Raw genomic sequence first — 16,878 nt, forward strand, 5'->3', positions numbered from 1 at the left:
CCTCCCCTGTCACGGCAGAGAGCCGTGACAGGATCGAGAGGTGAGCGAACGCCGGTATGTGTTCGCTCACCTCCCGATCTACTGAGCCGACCTGTGACAGTCTCATTGTCACATGTCGGCTGGAACTATGAGGTGAGTGAAAAGCACTCACCTCATAATTCCCCCAGTGTGAATGATGTCTTTGAAGAAGATGGAAATAAGAAGAGGACTAAAGGTATAAAGACCCTGGGGTTGTCCAAAGGTATAAAGAGCCTGGGGTTGTCCAAAGGTATAAAGAGCCTGGGGTTGTCCAAAGGTATAAAGAGCCTGGGGTTGTCCAAAGATATAAAGAGTCTGGGGATGTCCAAAGGTATAAAGAGCCTGGGGTTGTCCAAATGTATAAAGAGCCTGGGGTTGTCCAAAAGTATAAAGAGCCTGGGGTTGTCCAAAGGTATAAAGAACTGGGTTCTGCCCATGGGGTTCTACTTGTAATGGAAGTCAGTGAAGTCAGTCTTTAGTTCAATGATACATGTAAAAGAATACCTCTTCTGGATTATATCTTGCCAGCACGCCATCGCCATGAAATTCTTCCAAGACGTCTTTCAGCTTCTTTGTGGAATCTTGAAGAAAGACAAAAGAGGGAAAAACAACTGTGAAATATCATCAAAGAGAACAAGGAGCGCCAAGAAGCATCACGCCAGACCGGGCCGCATTCTCAATGCTGGGTGACTCCAGACAATGGTGGCACCATGACAGTTGACAGATGTTGGCCCTCTGCCACGTTGTAAACTCCATAAAATGTGGGCCCAACGCCTCTTCAAACTAGAGTCATAAATTAAAACCTCTTCTGTGTATCTTAACTTTTATTTTACAGTGTGAAATGACCTTCAATCAGCTTCATCCTTCCTGCCAAGGTAGAGAACAAACAGATAAAATATTTATGTGTGACTAAACCTTGACAATTGAGGAATACATACGGCAATACGGCACTGCTGTATGAGTCATTTTATTATTCATCTCTGCGGCGTGCAGAGAGTGTATGTTGTGATGCCTCTCACCCTCTTTCTCATTTAAATATAGGGGTATGGGATTTAATGTGCCTGCAGTCTCTTGGATCCCCAACAGGTGGCAGCATGTTCTAGTGCTTTTAGCATGTACATCTACTACCCACCAGCAGGTGTACCCTTCAAGTCAGGGTGTGTGCTTGGTGTAGAAGATCATCTGTTGACTATGTTACCCAGCAGACATACCTCATACATCGGGAGAACCAACCATCCAACCAGCATCATGTGGTGCCCTGACTCATATCATGTGTGATATGAGTCACAAACACTCATTAATGGTTGGTCCAATGCTGCCACATGGAGTGGGTCACATGCTCTTTCATAGCCAGAAGAACTGGTTATTTCCTTGGGTTCCCATCACTGAACTAAAGTCAGGTACACACGGTTCCAATTTTGGCCTATTTCAGGTGAAACGACTGAAATTTGTACTGTGGGTGCCACTGTCAGCACCCCTCTGCTTAGCTGATCAGAGAACTCGGATGGAAATTTTTGGGCTGATTGGAGCTAGCAGTTGATTGGCTCGAGTATATAAGTAGACATTAATGCTCCCAATGATGACCAACATCAGGGGGACACCGAGCACCAATGCTATGGGGACATACATGCTACTAAACACCAATGCTATGGGGACATACATGCTACTAAACACCAATGTAATAGGGGGGACTCACACCACTGTACATCAATGTAATAGGAGCACGGATATCACTGACCACCTACATTTAGGGGTCACTCACCACTGACCACCTACATTTAGGGGTCACTCACCACTGACCACCTACATTTAGGGGTCACTCACCACTGACCACCTACATTTAGGGGTCACTCACCACTGACCACCATTTCATAGGGTATTTACTTACCAAAACCCACCAACATGTCAGCAAAACATTTTGTCAGCGATCACCAGTTCAAGTGGGCACTTACTCCTTATCACTGCACTCTGTAAGTTGTGCTGTGCATTACATTGTCCTGACCTCTGCCTGCTGACCGTGTTGTACCTTACATAGCCCTGACTGCTGTGCTCTATATGTTACATAGTCCTGGCCACTGCACCCTATACATTGTGTTGTATGTACAAACTCATGACTGCTACACTGTATAGATTACGTCGTACGGTTCATAGTGCTAACCACTGCACTCTGTGGGGTTGGTTTACTAAAGGCAAATTGTCTATTCACTTGCAAGGAGATTTTTGCTTAGCTTAGTTACATTTGGTAAAGCTCTGTTGACTTCCATTATCCAACCAATTGCAAGCATACTTTCTTTTATTTTCCTTGCTTGTGATTGGGTGAATTTTCATCACATTCACTAAGATAAGGGGAAATTTCCTTGCCAAGTGAACAGCCTATTTGCCTTTAATGAATCAACTTATAATCCTGACGGATGCCGTCATACTGAAGACTGTTGCACTCTGTATGCTATGTTATACCTTACATCAACGTTTTTAACATGGAAGGACCCTTGGGATGACTTCCAGGTCTCAGGGAACCCCTGGGGATTTATCCACTGCTTATGGTACATTATCAGTGGGAAGAATGTTTCTTACATTGGCTGTCATTGGGAAGAATGCTTCTTACATTGGTGGTCATTGGGAAGAATGCTTCTTATATTGGCTGTCATTGGGAAGAATGCTTCTTACATTGGTGGTCATTGGGAAGAATACTCCTTACATTGGTGGTCATTGGGAAGAATGCTCCTTACATTGATAGTCACGGAAATAGTAGAAAGAGGGTTATTCGCTATGGAGCCGAAGGATCCAGCCGTAGCTTTGGTTGATTCTTCGGCCCCCTGAGCCCTTTGGTCCAGTCGAACCGAAGGGCTGCTGTACAGGCTGAAATCAGCTGTACAAGGCTGAAGTGAATAGCCGAACATCGTTCGGCTCACTTCACTTCGGCTCGGCTATTCGGCAGCTTTGTGAATAACCCCCTAAAAATCCACCCTTTTGGCAAGCAAATTTTAAACAAAACTGAAAATGTCTGCTTTGGCAAAAATCAATTTAGGCTGAACCCCACCGCTCCTCCCTAGTGGTAGCAGTGGAGACGTAGTGTTGATGGAGGTCATAACATTAGTTGTGGTATTGTGGTAGTAGAGGCGGTTATAGCATTAGTTGTGATAGTTGTGGTAAGTAGTTGTAGTTGTGGTTGTAGCAGTAATTTCCAGCAAATATTCTTTTTGTAACAGTGGTGGTAGTCACGGTGAACGGGGCCTCCCCTCGTAGCATTAGTACGAGGGGAGGGAGGGGAGGTTCTTCCTCACCATGATCTAGATGTGCTAGGGAACTGAAATTTTGCAGGTTTATAGGAGGAATACCTTAGTAGTATGTATGGCAATTTTTGTTTTTGTAGGTCTTGGTGAAATATAGTTAGAGCCAAGACAAAAGGAGTAGGTGTCATGGCAGGCAAAGTTGAATACCGAGCTGCGTTGCTGCTAGCTGACAATGCACCTGCACATCGAGCTGCAGAAACGATCACTTTTGTTCGCGATTGTGACTATGAATCTCTGCCCCATCCAACTTACCAGGGCCGTCCTGAGGCTGGGTCTCATCCAGTCTCTATACCGGGTGACACCCCGCCGTGTCGTCATTGCGTGTGCGCATGACATCACCTCGCGCATGCGCGATGATGTCATCGCGTGCGTGACCATCTGATCGATGCCTGCCGGTGTCCATCTTGGTGATGGACGCCGGCAGAAAGAGGAGGGGACGTTCCCCTCCTCTCTCCTGACACTGTCGGGCTCTCGGTCCATGACCGAGTGCCCAACTTTTTAGAGAGGGCTGACACCAAAATGACTGTCAGTCATTTTGTTGTCACCCCTGCAATGGTGACACCCGGGTGCCGGCCGCACCCCCTTTGTGACGTCACTGCAACTTAATCACCTGACCTAGCACCTTCAGACTTCTTCCTGTTTCCAAATCTGAAGAAACATTTACGGGGTAGACGTTTCCACAATAATGAGGCAGTCATTACTGAAGTTGATAGCTGGTTTTCCTCCAAATCTGCATACTTCTACGCAGATGGTATTAAAGGTCTGTTTCACAGATGTGAAAAGTGTGTAACCATAGGAGGTGGATATGTAGAGAAGGGAGAGTCAGTGGACTAAATTTCAGATCCCCTAGCACATCTGGATCTTGGTGAGGGTAAGAACTTATTGGCCTCCCCTCATAGTAGGTATAGCAACAGCAGTGACGTGCCGTGCCTTCTGGGCTGGGTGAGGCACCCCCCAGCCTGTTGAAGTTCCGCCCCGTCCCTCTGAAGCTCCACCCTGTCACGTTGAAGCTCCACCCCAGCTCGAAAATCAAGCTGTGTGGGGAGGAGGAAGTGAGGAGACAGGGACATGTCCCTCACTTGCTCGTCACTGCTGAGGCATCAAGATCGATGGCCTCAGTGGTTTTTTTTTGATTGGACAGCTTGGACCATTGGCGCTTTGCCATTGGTCCAAGCCATCCACAGAGCTCACGCCTCTAACAGAGATTAGAGGCTGTGACAGCTCTTGCCTCACCAAGTTGGGTTACACAAGCAGTGGGGAAGCCCGCTGCTGTGCAACCTAACTACCTGCTAAAAGCCGGATGCAGGGCTGCCTGTAATTAACAGGCAGCGCTCCGTCCATGACAGATTGCACAGCGGGTAGGATTTCCATGCTGTATAACCTGTAACAAGTCGATCTGAATGGAGAAAAAGCTGTCAGCTTCACACTTGAAGCTGGCAGCTTTTTCCTGCATATTAGTAGGTGAGGCTCTGCCTCCCCTGACCGCACGTCCCTGAGCAATAGTGTCAGAATCAGTCACTGTGATGGTTGTGGCAGCACTGTGATAGCAGCGACGGTGATCACTAACTGTGATAGTAAGAGCCATACAGGAGGGGCCAGCCTTACAAGCTGCAGTCAATATTTCGTCTTTTATGTGTCTTATTACCTTTAGTATAAGTTCTAATAATAACCACACAATGCAGCTTCGCAATAACAATACAGAATATTCCAATTTTGCCAACAACAGCAACAAATATAAAATATTCATAATTGTTTCCACCGCAGCTGGTGGCTGGTATTTAAGCTGACTGGCTGAATTTTTTATGAACGTTGAAAGAAAGTGAGGACATTGCGTATTTAATTTTGCTGATGGGTACAATAATAATAATAATAATAGAAACAATAACGGAGAGGTAAAAAGTGGTAAATAATTGAGGTGAACTATTTAAAGGATTTAAAGAACTTTATTATAAAAAAAAGTTTGAATATATAACGGGAGGAAGCAGACACTGATATATAATACCACACAGGTAGGTAGTCCAGCTCTCCTCAGCCAGACTGTACTTGTTGGTAGGGGTTACTGTACTGGGCGTGTGCGTGGTGTTCGAGGGAAAAGGGGCTTTATCGGAAAGGGTGGAGCTACAAAGCAGGATGTGATTGGCAGAGTTTTATTATATTGTATGGTGGCTTGGCGGTATAACAGACATTACAGGAGGACCTGCAACAATGTGACACTTTTGTAAAAAAAAAAATGGTAAAAATGAGATTGGCGAAAAAGTGAAAACATTTTAAACATTTTAAAATGTAAAAAAAAACAAAAAAACAATCAAACCACATGGGACACTGCCCCTGCAACCTCCCCCAAATCTATTTTTCAGAATGTTTATCATGCCTCATTGTATACAGTTTTCTTAAGCAAAATCTTTTTTTTTTAATCTGTTGCAATTATTTTCAACAAGCTGCCTGCAGAAAGCTACAGGAAGGGGCGGGGACAAAACCAGTCACCCTGCACAAGGAGAGAGAGCAGCAGTGAGTGGTCTTTATTACAGGAGGGGGTGGAGACAAGACCAGTCATCTTGCAGAAGGAGAGAGATCAACAGTGAGCGGTCTTTATTACAGGTAGGGGCAGAGACAAGACCAGTCCCCCTGCACAGGGAGAGAGAACGGCAGTGACCGGGCTTTATTACAGGAGGGGGCAGAGACAAGACCAGTCACCCTGCACAGGGAGAGAGAACGGCAGTGACCGGTCTTTATTACAGGATGGGGCGGAAACAAGACCAGTCACCCTGCATGAAGAGAGAGATCAGCAGTGACTGGTCTTTATTACAGGAAGCTCCATGTCTCACCACTGGATTACTGCACAGATCTGGAAGAAATACACAAAGCTCACCAAGATTCCAGAAGAACACACTTGACTCTTGTATGAGGACATTATATATTTGCTGAAAGCCAAGACCCTGAAGAATAAAATGGTGGTAGTTGCAAAATTTTATGTTGCACAATATCAGATGTGAGGGGGTAATTCCATCTTCTCAAATTCACTTAGGAAAGTGGACTTACCCTTTAAGATACCTGTATACAGTGAGGCCTCATGCCAAACGTACCGGAAATAGATTTTGGGTTTACATTCACTTTAGACCAGGTTTAGAGTGTCATTAATTGTCAGTAAAGAAAATAATTGGTATAATAGCAGCAAAGTCTCTTTTATGATTTGGATTTTATTGGATTATCTTTGTTAATAAATGGTGGAAACGGGCGGATAAATTGCCCACATCAGCTTCACAAGTGGGCCAAATGGTCAGATCGATATTATTGATCTCAGTCTCTTATAAGCAAGATCAATGTGCAATGTATTCATGAAAGTCTGTGGCTGGCCCACTTTAGTAAAGGTTGACGTCAGCCCACCCCAAATTTCTATGTGTGAAAGTGCTGAAATGAGATCAGGGTGTTGTAGAATATTGTCACAGGTACCATGAGCACTGTTAATTGGAGGGTGGGGGGGGGGCTTGCCTCAGTACTCCTCTTAAGAGCCCTCAGCCATGATGCAAGCAGTGGGCTGACACTTGGGAGGAGTTATGCAAATATAAAAATGCCTTGATGGGTGACTGTTCGTCTAGAGGGGTAGGCATTCCTAGGCAGGCTGTATTTGCATGCAACATCCATATGTGATGATGAGCCTCCGTGGTTGAAATAACTGAAATCGAATAACTGAAAGGGGACGGGCCAGGGACAGTGAGGCCAGGGAGGAAAGCTAGGATGATGCTGTACACCCTCCAGCCAGGAAATGAGGTGGGCTCTGTCTGACTTGCTGCAGCTTCTAATGACTTGCTGCAGCTTTTAAAGCACATGGCGAAAAGCTCACAGTGTGCAGTGCAATCAGAAGAAGCCATTTCAGTCCAGGAGAGGAGCCGGTCCAACTGCACAAGGCTGAAGGGAGTTCAGCTAATCAGGATACGTGGGATCAGGATGCTTTGCATCAATTGTTTTTAGTGGCGAGCTGAGAACTATCAGTACCAGGTATTCGGCGCCCGAAAAAGAAACGCACCAAAAAGCACTTAAAGCACTTACGCCCAGTGGCGTCACAAAGGGGGGTGCGGCCCGCACCAGGGTGGCACCATTAGAGGGGTGACACCAAAATGACTGACATTTTCGTCATTTTAGTGTCACCTCTTCTAAAAAGTCGGGACCGAGATCCCGACAGTGTCAGGACAGAGGCGGGGACATCGCAGCATGACCTTATCCCACCGGGTGAATAACCCCTCTTCTCTCCATCACTAAGATGGCTGCGGCAAGCATCAATCAGATGACCGCACATGCGCGATGATGTCACAGCGGGGTGTAACCCGGTCTCCGCTCCGGGTGACACCCGGCCTCGGGACGCCCCTGCTTTCGCCTACTACAACATGACAGGTGCACTTTAAGTAAAGTTTGCCATATTTTATGTCCTTGATAACTATTCAATCTTCCACAAATTCCAGTTGCTATGGCGATTGTTACATCGCTCTGCTGAATATAAGAGACACATAACCCTCCTATGAGTTGTGTCAGACGCATGAGAAGCAGATATTCTATTGATGTGGGTGTCATTTCTCCTTCTTTAAGCAGATATGATTGTTTGATAATGACTTGGAACAAATTGTATAATCTATATATATATTTGAGAGAATGGAGCATGATGAATGCAGATCAACTCTTATAAATGCAGCAGCTATTGCAGCAGCTGTTGTTGAAAAAATTATGGTCTGACACAGTGTTTATAAATATTGATCAGAGGTGAGATAGAGAGATAGAAAGTAACGTTGTTTATAAACATTGATCAGAGGGGGAGATAGAGATACAACGAAACATTGTTTATAAACATTGTACAGAGAAGAGATACAAAGTAACATTGTTTATAAACATTGATCCGAAGGAGATAGAGGGATACAAAGTAACAATGTTTATAAACATTGATGGGGAGATAGAGAGATGCAAAGTAACATTGTTTATACACATTGATAAGAGGGGGAGATAGAGATACAACGAAACATTGTTTATAAACATTGTACAGAGAAGAGATACAAAGTAACATTGTTTATAAACATTGATCAGACAGGAGATAGAGAGATACAAAGTAACAATGTTTATAAACATTGATCAGAGGGAGATAGAGTGTTTATCAATGTTGATCAGAGGGAGATAGAGAGATACAAAGTAACATTGTTTATAAACATTGATCAGACAGGAGATAGTTTACCCTAATGAACCCCTTCTCCCCCGATTATTTTCCTGCTGATTTTTTTTGTTCATTTTGTGCCATTATTTGTATTATAGAATTGCATTAAAGAAAAGTGGGGGGGGAGTGATTGTATTTGTAAATAACTTTGCGATGCTTTGTACGAGATTCATAATTTTAGTGTTATTTTAAACAGGACGATTTATAAAAATAACATTTATACTTTTTATTCTGGAGTAACACTCTTTAAAAAAAAAAAAAAAATTGTGATAGAATTCATGTTGGGCTGTTCGGTGTCTGGAGAATTGAGAAAGTTGGTTGGATGGCCAGTGAAACGTCTTCAAGAAAAATACAGCCAGTCCAGTTGCTTTGGCATATTTTTTACAGATATTTTTGTTAATAGTTAAGGGACCTGAATCTGTTTTTAAGATTGAACGCCTGAGTTTAGTGTCAGACAGGGTGCACCCATGGCCCAGGTTTTGCAAAGCATTTTTAGTTTTCTTAAAAGAAAGCACAGCAGTAACTTTTGTCTTTGTGACTGTCTTTCTCTAATTAAAATGAGATAAAAAGCTGCACTGAGCAGAGAGGGAAGAGGATAATCACTGTACATATAAACTGGGATTATTATACCACAGGGGTCACAGGGATAAGATGTTTTGTAAATTAGACACGTAGCTAAATAAAAATGTATTGGTTTATGTAATGCAGTACTGTTTTTTGTTTGATTGTATCTTTAGGTTTAAGGTAAATTATTGCTTTAAAGAGTACTCTCCACATCTTATCCGCTCTAGAACAAAATGTATTAGCTTTGCCCGGAAGGTCGGCAATGATTTGTCTCTGCCTTCCACTGTCAGACTCATTTTGCTCTGAAAGGGAAATGTACTTTTCACTCTGTATTTAATTAATGATGTGCTTAATTAGGCTGCGCTGCATTTTACTTTGCCACATATAAAGGAAGGGAACCTTGAAAGGAGTTTATTTCTTACAAACCTGCAGCCCTCTAACATGAAGAGGAGCGGTCATGAATACAACATTTTTACATTTCAAAATTCGAGATCCCGTTAACCTGATTTGTTTGTGTTCGGTAGAAATGGGACTGCCCTCGGCAGGGGCAACTTCTCTCATTTCCTTCTACAACGAGGCGCTCCCCCCCGCTTTAGTAGGTCACCTTGCCACTCAATCAGAGTTTACAAGATGACAGCATGTGCTATCACAGGGGAGGAGCAACACTGTGACTTTCAGCAGAGAGTCTTAACCCCTGGCATTGGGGCTCCCCCCCCCTTCACTGCAAGGGTTAAGTGCTCATTTTGTCTAGGGAGCTAAAATATCAGTTTTACTCACCCAAACCATGGTCCCAGCTTGCTCTTTCGCCGCTCTGTCCAGCCAGTCTCCTTCTCCACTCCAGCGATGTCCCTCGGTATACATGTAAGTTTAATTTCGTTCTGAATTTAAATTCAGACTTTTGGATGCATCTGAATTTCAGAAATTAAATGTATCCGAAATGTCTGAACTTTTGCCGGCCTTTGTTTCCTGGGCTTGGTGCCCATCCCCATTGATCCCCATTAGGTCCCTGGATGTGCGACAAATATGAAAAAGTAGCACAAGTCGCAAATTTGATGACATGCGTTCCATGTTTTTTCATGTGGGTTCATGGCTGTCTCACGCGCACAAACACATTTGCTCTACGCATTTGACTGGCATTCACAATACGCTCTGGTGTGAATGGGACCTTGGTCTAAACAAGAGGGAGATAAGGCAGACTCTCAGCATAGAACCCATTTGTCATACAATGAGCAGGAAGGTAACACTGGAAGATGCTTCACAATAGACCGAAGTTGTCAAACAAATCTACTTTTGATGAGGAAGAAGCAAGATATAATAAATTTGTAAATGGATATAAAACTGGCTTACAGTATGTCACGGATCGGGACTCACGGGTATGAACTAGAGTCAGGGATGTGGACCCTTTCCACTACACTGGCATGGACATTTAGAGAAAATGGTCCAAGCAGTGTAGGCTGACAACTCCCAGAGCTGGGGTACAAGCAGGGGAACAGAGCAGGGGAACTGAATGAGGTAGTGGAAGTCAGCTAAAGCTGGAAGTTCAAATACAAGGCAGGGTGCTGCAATGTGGAGTAGGTGGCATGGTATGCTGAGTAGGTGGCATGGGGTCCCCCAGGATGTGGAATCTAAGAGCCACAGCTCCTGATGGTGGAGATGGGCTTGGCTGCGTGCTGACCCCAGGTCACAATCCCTAGGTCCACCCAAGGGTACCAATCAAAGGTTAGGGGCAGCCTGTAGACAGGGATTTCCAAGGACAAAAAGCAAAGCACAGGGCAGCCTGTAGACAGGACAAGTCAAAGTCCTGACTTGTCCTGTCTACAAGGACAAGTCAAAGGTTCGGTACACAGGAAAACTTCCAGGAATTCAGGGTAAATCACAAATGGGGGACTCGGGCCATTTACCGGATCATAGAAGCGATCTAGCAGCAACTGAGCCACCAGAATCACTTCTACCGTTAAGCCGGCCACCGGCTCCACAATTATGAACAGAGTCCCACCGGGAGTCTGTTTAACCCCTTCAGAATTAATGACGGGATTATCCCGTCATGGGTCGTGGAGGGGTTAAATATCTTTTTTTGTGTGTGTTCTTCTGGTGATATTATTTAGCAAGAAAAGGTTGTTTTTTTTTAAGCAATCCCCTTTGCATGCAACTGGGGGTTGGGGAATACCAGTTCTGCAGCTGATTTGGTGGATTGTACAAGACACTTCCTTGTTTGGAGGAGCTCAGCTTCTTACCGGGTTCATCCCTACTCAGGAGCTGGTTCTAGCCAACTCAGAAACGTTTTTCAAAAGTAAAAAAAAAATCTGGATGTGTTTCTAAATGCACATAATATAATACTCTATAAATATTTATAGGAAATTACACTCTAGTTTGTTTATCCCGGGAGTATCTGGTTGCCTTAGGGGATCGGGAAGGATTTGTTTTCCCTGTTGGAGCCAACTGGACCATGCTTTATAAGGATTTTGGTCTTCCTCTTGCTCAGCTCTGGGTTTAGGGCTTTGTGGTTGCAGCTTTTCAATTTTTTTCATTTCTCTTTGTATTGGCTGAAACTATATAACGATAGTGGTGTACAGCTTTGGCTTTTCCTTGTGCTAGATGTGTGAGAGTCCCAACACTGTCTAAACAGAATTACACCTTTTCAAAGGCAAAACGTGCCAAATGCACATATTTCAAATCTGGAGATCTACTTTAAAAAGCATTGATGGCCCCCGGCTTATTAAGGCACAGCTCAATGAATCATTGTATGACTTATTTTACCTGTAACCCGCTAAGGCAAAGTTGTGTATCTGCCAGGTTTTGGATTTATTTCCGAACATGTTTATTATTAGGATTCGTTTAATTTTTCAGACGTTTTGCTCCAAACCCCGCAGGACTTTTGCCTAAGTCTATTTTAAGACCTCCTCTGATTTAGTGTTTAGCTTAGAAAACACCATCTTCTGATTGAGAGTTTTATGACTCGTGTTTAATTTATTTTGTCATAAAAGTCTTCCTTATCTCAGCAATGCTAATTCTGTTCAAGAAGTAATTAGCTGTCATTCCACCACTAGAACATCTCCAGCAATTTCTTTTCATCAGTGAGTATTCAACATTGCAGTGGGTGAGCTTATGTAACAAAGGACAACTTTCAAAATGCAGCAGGCCAATCAGAATACATCTTAGTAACAAAAGATACAATGCAACAATTTCAGAGAACACTGGATGGAATTAGCAGATACATGTAACCATTGCTACTACAGGGATCCAGGATTATGAATGGTTATATCTATTTGCTAATTGCCTATTTAGAATTGTTACATTGTATTTCTTGGTAAGCAAATAACTGTAGCCATTGTTACTATGGGGATTTAGTGACATCTATTTACTAATTCCCTCCATCAGTCTCCATAATTGTTACATTGTATCATAACTTTATTACCACTCGCCTATTATTTAGTAGGTTCCTTTTTTCCTGACCCGTCCAGTCCACTGGACCTCTGAAGGTGTGCTGTGAAATCTGCCACCAAGCCGTCAGTAGCAGATCCTTTAAGTCCTGTAAATTATGAGGTGGGGCCTCCATGGATTGGACTTGTTTTTTCCAGCACATCCCACAGATGATCGATTGTATTGGGATCTGGAGAATTTGGAGGCCAAGTCAACACCTCAAACTTGTTGTTGTGTTCCTCAAACCATTCTTGAACCATTTTTGCAGTGTGTCAGAGCACATTATCCTGCTTAAAGAGGCCACTGCAATCAGTGAATACCATTTCCATAAAGAGGTTTACTTGGTCAGTAACAATGTTTAGGTCGGTGGTTCGTTTGAAAGTAACATCTACATGGATGGCAGGACCCAAGGTTACCCAGCAAGAACATTGCCCAAAGCATCACTCTGACTCTGCTGGCTTGTCTTCTTCCCATAGTGCAGCCTTGTGCCATCTCTTCCCCAGGTCAGTGACACACATGCACCCAGCCATCCACATGCCATTCTTCAGATGGGAGCATGACCAGTGGTCACAGGACAATGATCACACAGAACAGTGATTTCTTCGGGATAGACAAGGCAACTTCTGGGAAGACAATGTAACTTCCCTTTAATGATACAGGGACACAAGATGAGGGTAAAATGGGTAGATGGGTCTGCAAGAATTTGCTGCAAGACTTTTCACAGCTGTTTTCTAGAGATTACTACTGACCTGTGTTGGGTGATGAAGCAATAAAGAGCTTAAAACAACTCTGGTGTGCGGGTACTGTTAGATTAGATAGCACAAGGAATTGTATGGGTGACTTGGAGCTGTCTCCCCTTCTGTACTGCAGCCATATTTATTGTCTGCACCCAGGTGCCTTTGTCAGCCTGTCACACAATCTGTCTCTGTTTTATGCTGTACTTTATCTCTGCTGACAGCTTCTTTCAAGGCATTCAGTATATCCACAATCACAAGTATTATGTATGATATTGGATAAAGTCAGATAAAGTCCCATCTCTTCTCAAGCAAGGTTTGGGTGGAGGTTGTGGTGATAATTTAGCAGTGTGCATAATCTGTTCTTTCCTGCTATTATGTGTATATTCACAACTTAGGCTATAAATGCTTTTCACAGCGCAGCAGCAATTTGACCTACAGAAAAATGGTGCTGTTGCCTAGAGATAGTCATCTGCTAGATACAAGTGGCCTGTTACTCTCCACTGTTTTGTATTCCAGCTCCTCCTAGCATATTCTCCACAATAAAATATACATACAAAATGTAATGGTATACCTTCCTATAGCCTCCTAGTGTATAACTGTACTCACTATAGTTAATCAATCTTATCCATGTGACCTGTTTGCTTAGATTGATATGAATGTAACCTACTTTTTGCTGCCTCATTATATAATGCCAAGTTATTATATGTATCTGGTTGTTTGTATTCTTTTCTGTTTTACCCCTCCCTACCCCCCTTGACCTCCCTTGTGGAATTCCTATTCTCCTACTTCTCCTCATATCCCCTTCAGACCTAAGACACACTGAGCATTGCATGTTGGTTCAAGGCCTGCTACTGAAGCGCTATGTGACCGAATATCGAGATGATATGTGCATTGAGCCTTATTGTCTCATGTACAACTAGCTCGTTTGAAAGTCTTGAATACTGTATATTGGAACGGCCATACTTATGCTGTACTTGTTTCTTATATTGTGCAAAATCTTAATAAAAACTTGTCAAAAATAAAAATATATGTATACATATAAAATTAGGCTGTAGTGGTGGAAACCCCTCATAATTGGACACAGCAGGTGTGTAGACCCAGCAATTCAAGACAGGGATGGTGGGAACCATTCATAATGGGCCCAGTTGGTGTGCAGACCCAGGAACTCAGGACAGGAATGATGGGAACCCCTCATAACGTTCCCAGCTGGTGTGCAGGCCCAGGAGTTCAGGACAGGAATGGTGGCATCCCCTCATACTGGGTCCAACAGATGTATAGACCCAGGAACTCAGCACAGAGATGGTGGGAATCCCTCATAATGGGCCCAGCAGGTGTACAGACCAAGGAACTCAGCACAGAGGTGGTGGGAACCCCTCATAATGAGCCCAAATTGTGTGCAGACTGAGAAACTCAAGGCATATATGGGAGAACTTCTCATAATGGCCCTTACACATTTCCCCCTGACTCTTAGCAACCTAGGACATTCTGGTTGGGAAGGGGGCAGCAGGCACATTGCAAATATTGTGCAGCAGAGTGGCCATGCCTCTCTGCCTGCTGCCGACCCATGTGACTCAAAGAGAATTGCCGCCTGAGACAGCATCTTCAGTCTGCCTTATTATAGGGACAGCCAGGGGCGGACTGGGCCGGGGGGCAGGGTGGCAAATACAATAATGTACTATATTGCAAACCAAACTTTTTTTTTTTACTTCTACCGCTCCAAACTTGCTCCCGTGATGGACTACAATCTCAATACAAGCTAGTAGTCCATCACTGGAGCCATTTTAAAAAAGAAAATCTGATTAATCGATTATTCAAGCTTAATAATCGGCTAACTAATCGATTTTGAAAATAATCGTTAGCTGCAGCCCTAGTTTATATTATGATCCCGGAGACATCATTTGTCTGGGGACGGTCTCCTCAATCCAGGGACTGTCCCCAGAAATCGGGGATGAATGTAGGGCTGCAACAACTAATCGACTAAGTCGATTATAATCGATGATTGAAAAAGTCTTCAACATTTTCAATCATTGATTAATCAGCTTTCATTTAGTTGGCCCTGGTCACGGCTCCACACACGCCGCGCGCCGCACCTCCTCCCCACCTCATGCTTGCCGCTGCTAGACCCGCACGTTCCACACGCCGCACCTCCTCCCCCCTCACGCTTGCCGCTGCCAGACCCGCCAGCCCGTATCCATGCTCCACACGCCGCACCCCCTCCCTGCCTCACGCCGCTGCCAGACCCGCCTGCCCGTATCCACGCTCCACACGCCGCACCTCCTTCCCGCCTCACGCTTGCCGCTGCCAGACCCGCCCGCCCACATCCACGCTCCACACGCCGCACCGCCTCACGTTTGCCACTGCCAGACCCGCCCGCATCCACATGCATCACCTCCTCCCCGCCTCACGCTTGCCGCTGCCAGACCCGCCAGCCCGCATCCACGCTCCACACACCGCACCTCCTCCCTGCCTCACATCACCCGACCATTCACACTACCGTTACATGGATGGCAAAAGTGGCAGACGGGCAAGGAGAAGGCGGGGGGAAGAGGCAGAGCGGGAGGGAGGTCAAGTTGCTGCACCATGGGCCTCTAGGTTGTACTTGCCCTCTGGGCTAAAAGTTGCCAGTCAGCCCCTGGGGACAGCCCTGGTGACAACACTACTCATCTGTAGATACAGTACAGTGAATGAGAGTTGTCACCCTAGGACAGGAAGTGTGTTACTGTCAAGACCACCAGGTAAAAATAAAGGAAAAAAAAGGTACTTTATGGAACCATCACATCTGAGTGCTGGTAAGCTGCAATATATTGCAATTTTGCTGTTGGGTTTAGCTACACTTTGAAGTCAAATCCCGGTACCTGTTATGTATCTCTCTCTCTCTCTCTCTCTCTCTCGCTCTCTCTCTCTCTGTCCTTTGTAAACACAGCTCTTCTAATAACCAGATAAGGATGGAAGGCTACAGATTAGATTAATATGCCCCGGAGATGTCACTTCCCTTCCGCAGACATTCGCCGAACGTTCCCCCCGCTGCTCCTTGGAAATTAAGTGTGAAGATTAAAATATTCAAAAGCCAACGATACTCACATTCTGCATACTTTTGAAGTTGAGCGAATTCTGCGGGGCTGAGATTGACCCACTTTTCCTGGTTCATCATTATGGTCATACAGGCTCCGGCTGCCGAGCGGACGAGTGTGACAGTCGGAAGGAAGCAATAATTGATATAATTTTCTTCCAATTTCCCCCCCAGAGCCTTCAGTCCGCAGTGAAGGGATAATTATAGAGATGAAATCCTCTCTGAAGTCATTGTGCGTTCAAAACTCTGAAAGACAAAGAAATACAATTAAATATTATGAGGATTTTCAGCGTTATATGTCCCACCATTTCACAAACCACCCCCCAGGGCATGGGGGAGCTGCTATAGGAAGACTCAGCAAATCACAATAATCGTACAGATTATTTTTTTCTAAGAAAACATTATTTACACAGTTCTATGTTACAGTATAATGACCAAAGGCTTCCAATTGAAGAACGCTGAACTCAGCAACAGTGTATCTATAGCAAAGACTATGGATACTAACAGGGCAATACACAAAAAGGGTGAAGGGTTTGGAGAAGGCGGGAGAAGTGAACAATCTAGGCCAACATAGCTGATTCG

At 44.4% G+C, this 16,878-nt stretch overlaps 1 protein-coding gene across 1 annotated transcript in view; it reads right to left on the reverse strand.

The window, feature by feature from the left end:
• DGKB (diacylglycerol kinase beta) overlaps positions 1 to 16,878 on the reverse strand; it is a 374,677-nt gene that overhangs the window by 270,614 nt on the left and 87,185 nt on the right. Inside the window, exons 2-3 of the mRNA XM_018557729.1 lie at positions 16,308 to 16,542; positions 523 to 599 (exon numbers count right to left, since the gene is read on the reverse strand). Of these exons, the coding sequence (XP_018413231.1) occupies positions 523 to 599; positions 16,308 to 16,386 (156 nt within the window). The 5' untranslated portion in view covers positions 16,387 to 16,542. The remainder of the gene's footprint in view (positions 1 to 522; positions 600 to 16,307; positions 16,543 to 16,878) is intronic.

This window comes from Nanorana parkeri, unplaced genomic scaffold, assembly GCF_000935625.1.
Source record: "Nanorana parkeri isolate BGI_ZX_2015 unplaced genomic scaffold, ASM93562v1 scaffold300, whole genome shotgun sequence".
Lineage (NCBI taxonomy): Eukaryota > Metazoa > Chordata > Amphibia > Anura > Dicroglossidae > Nanorana > Nanorana parkeri.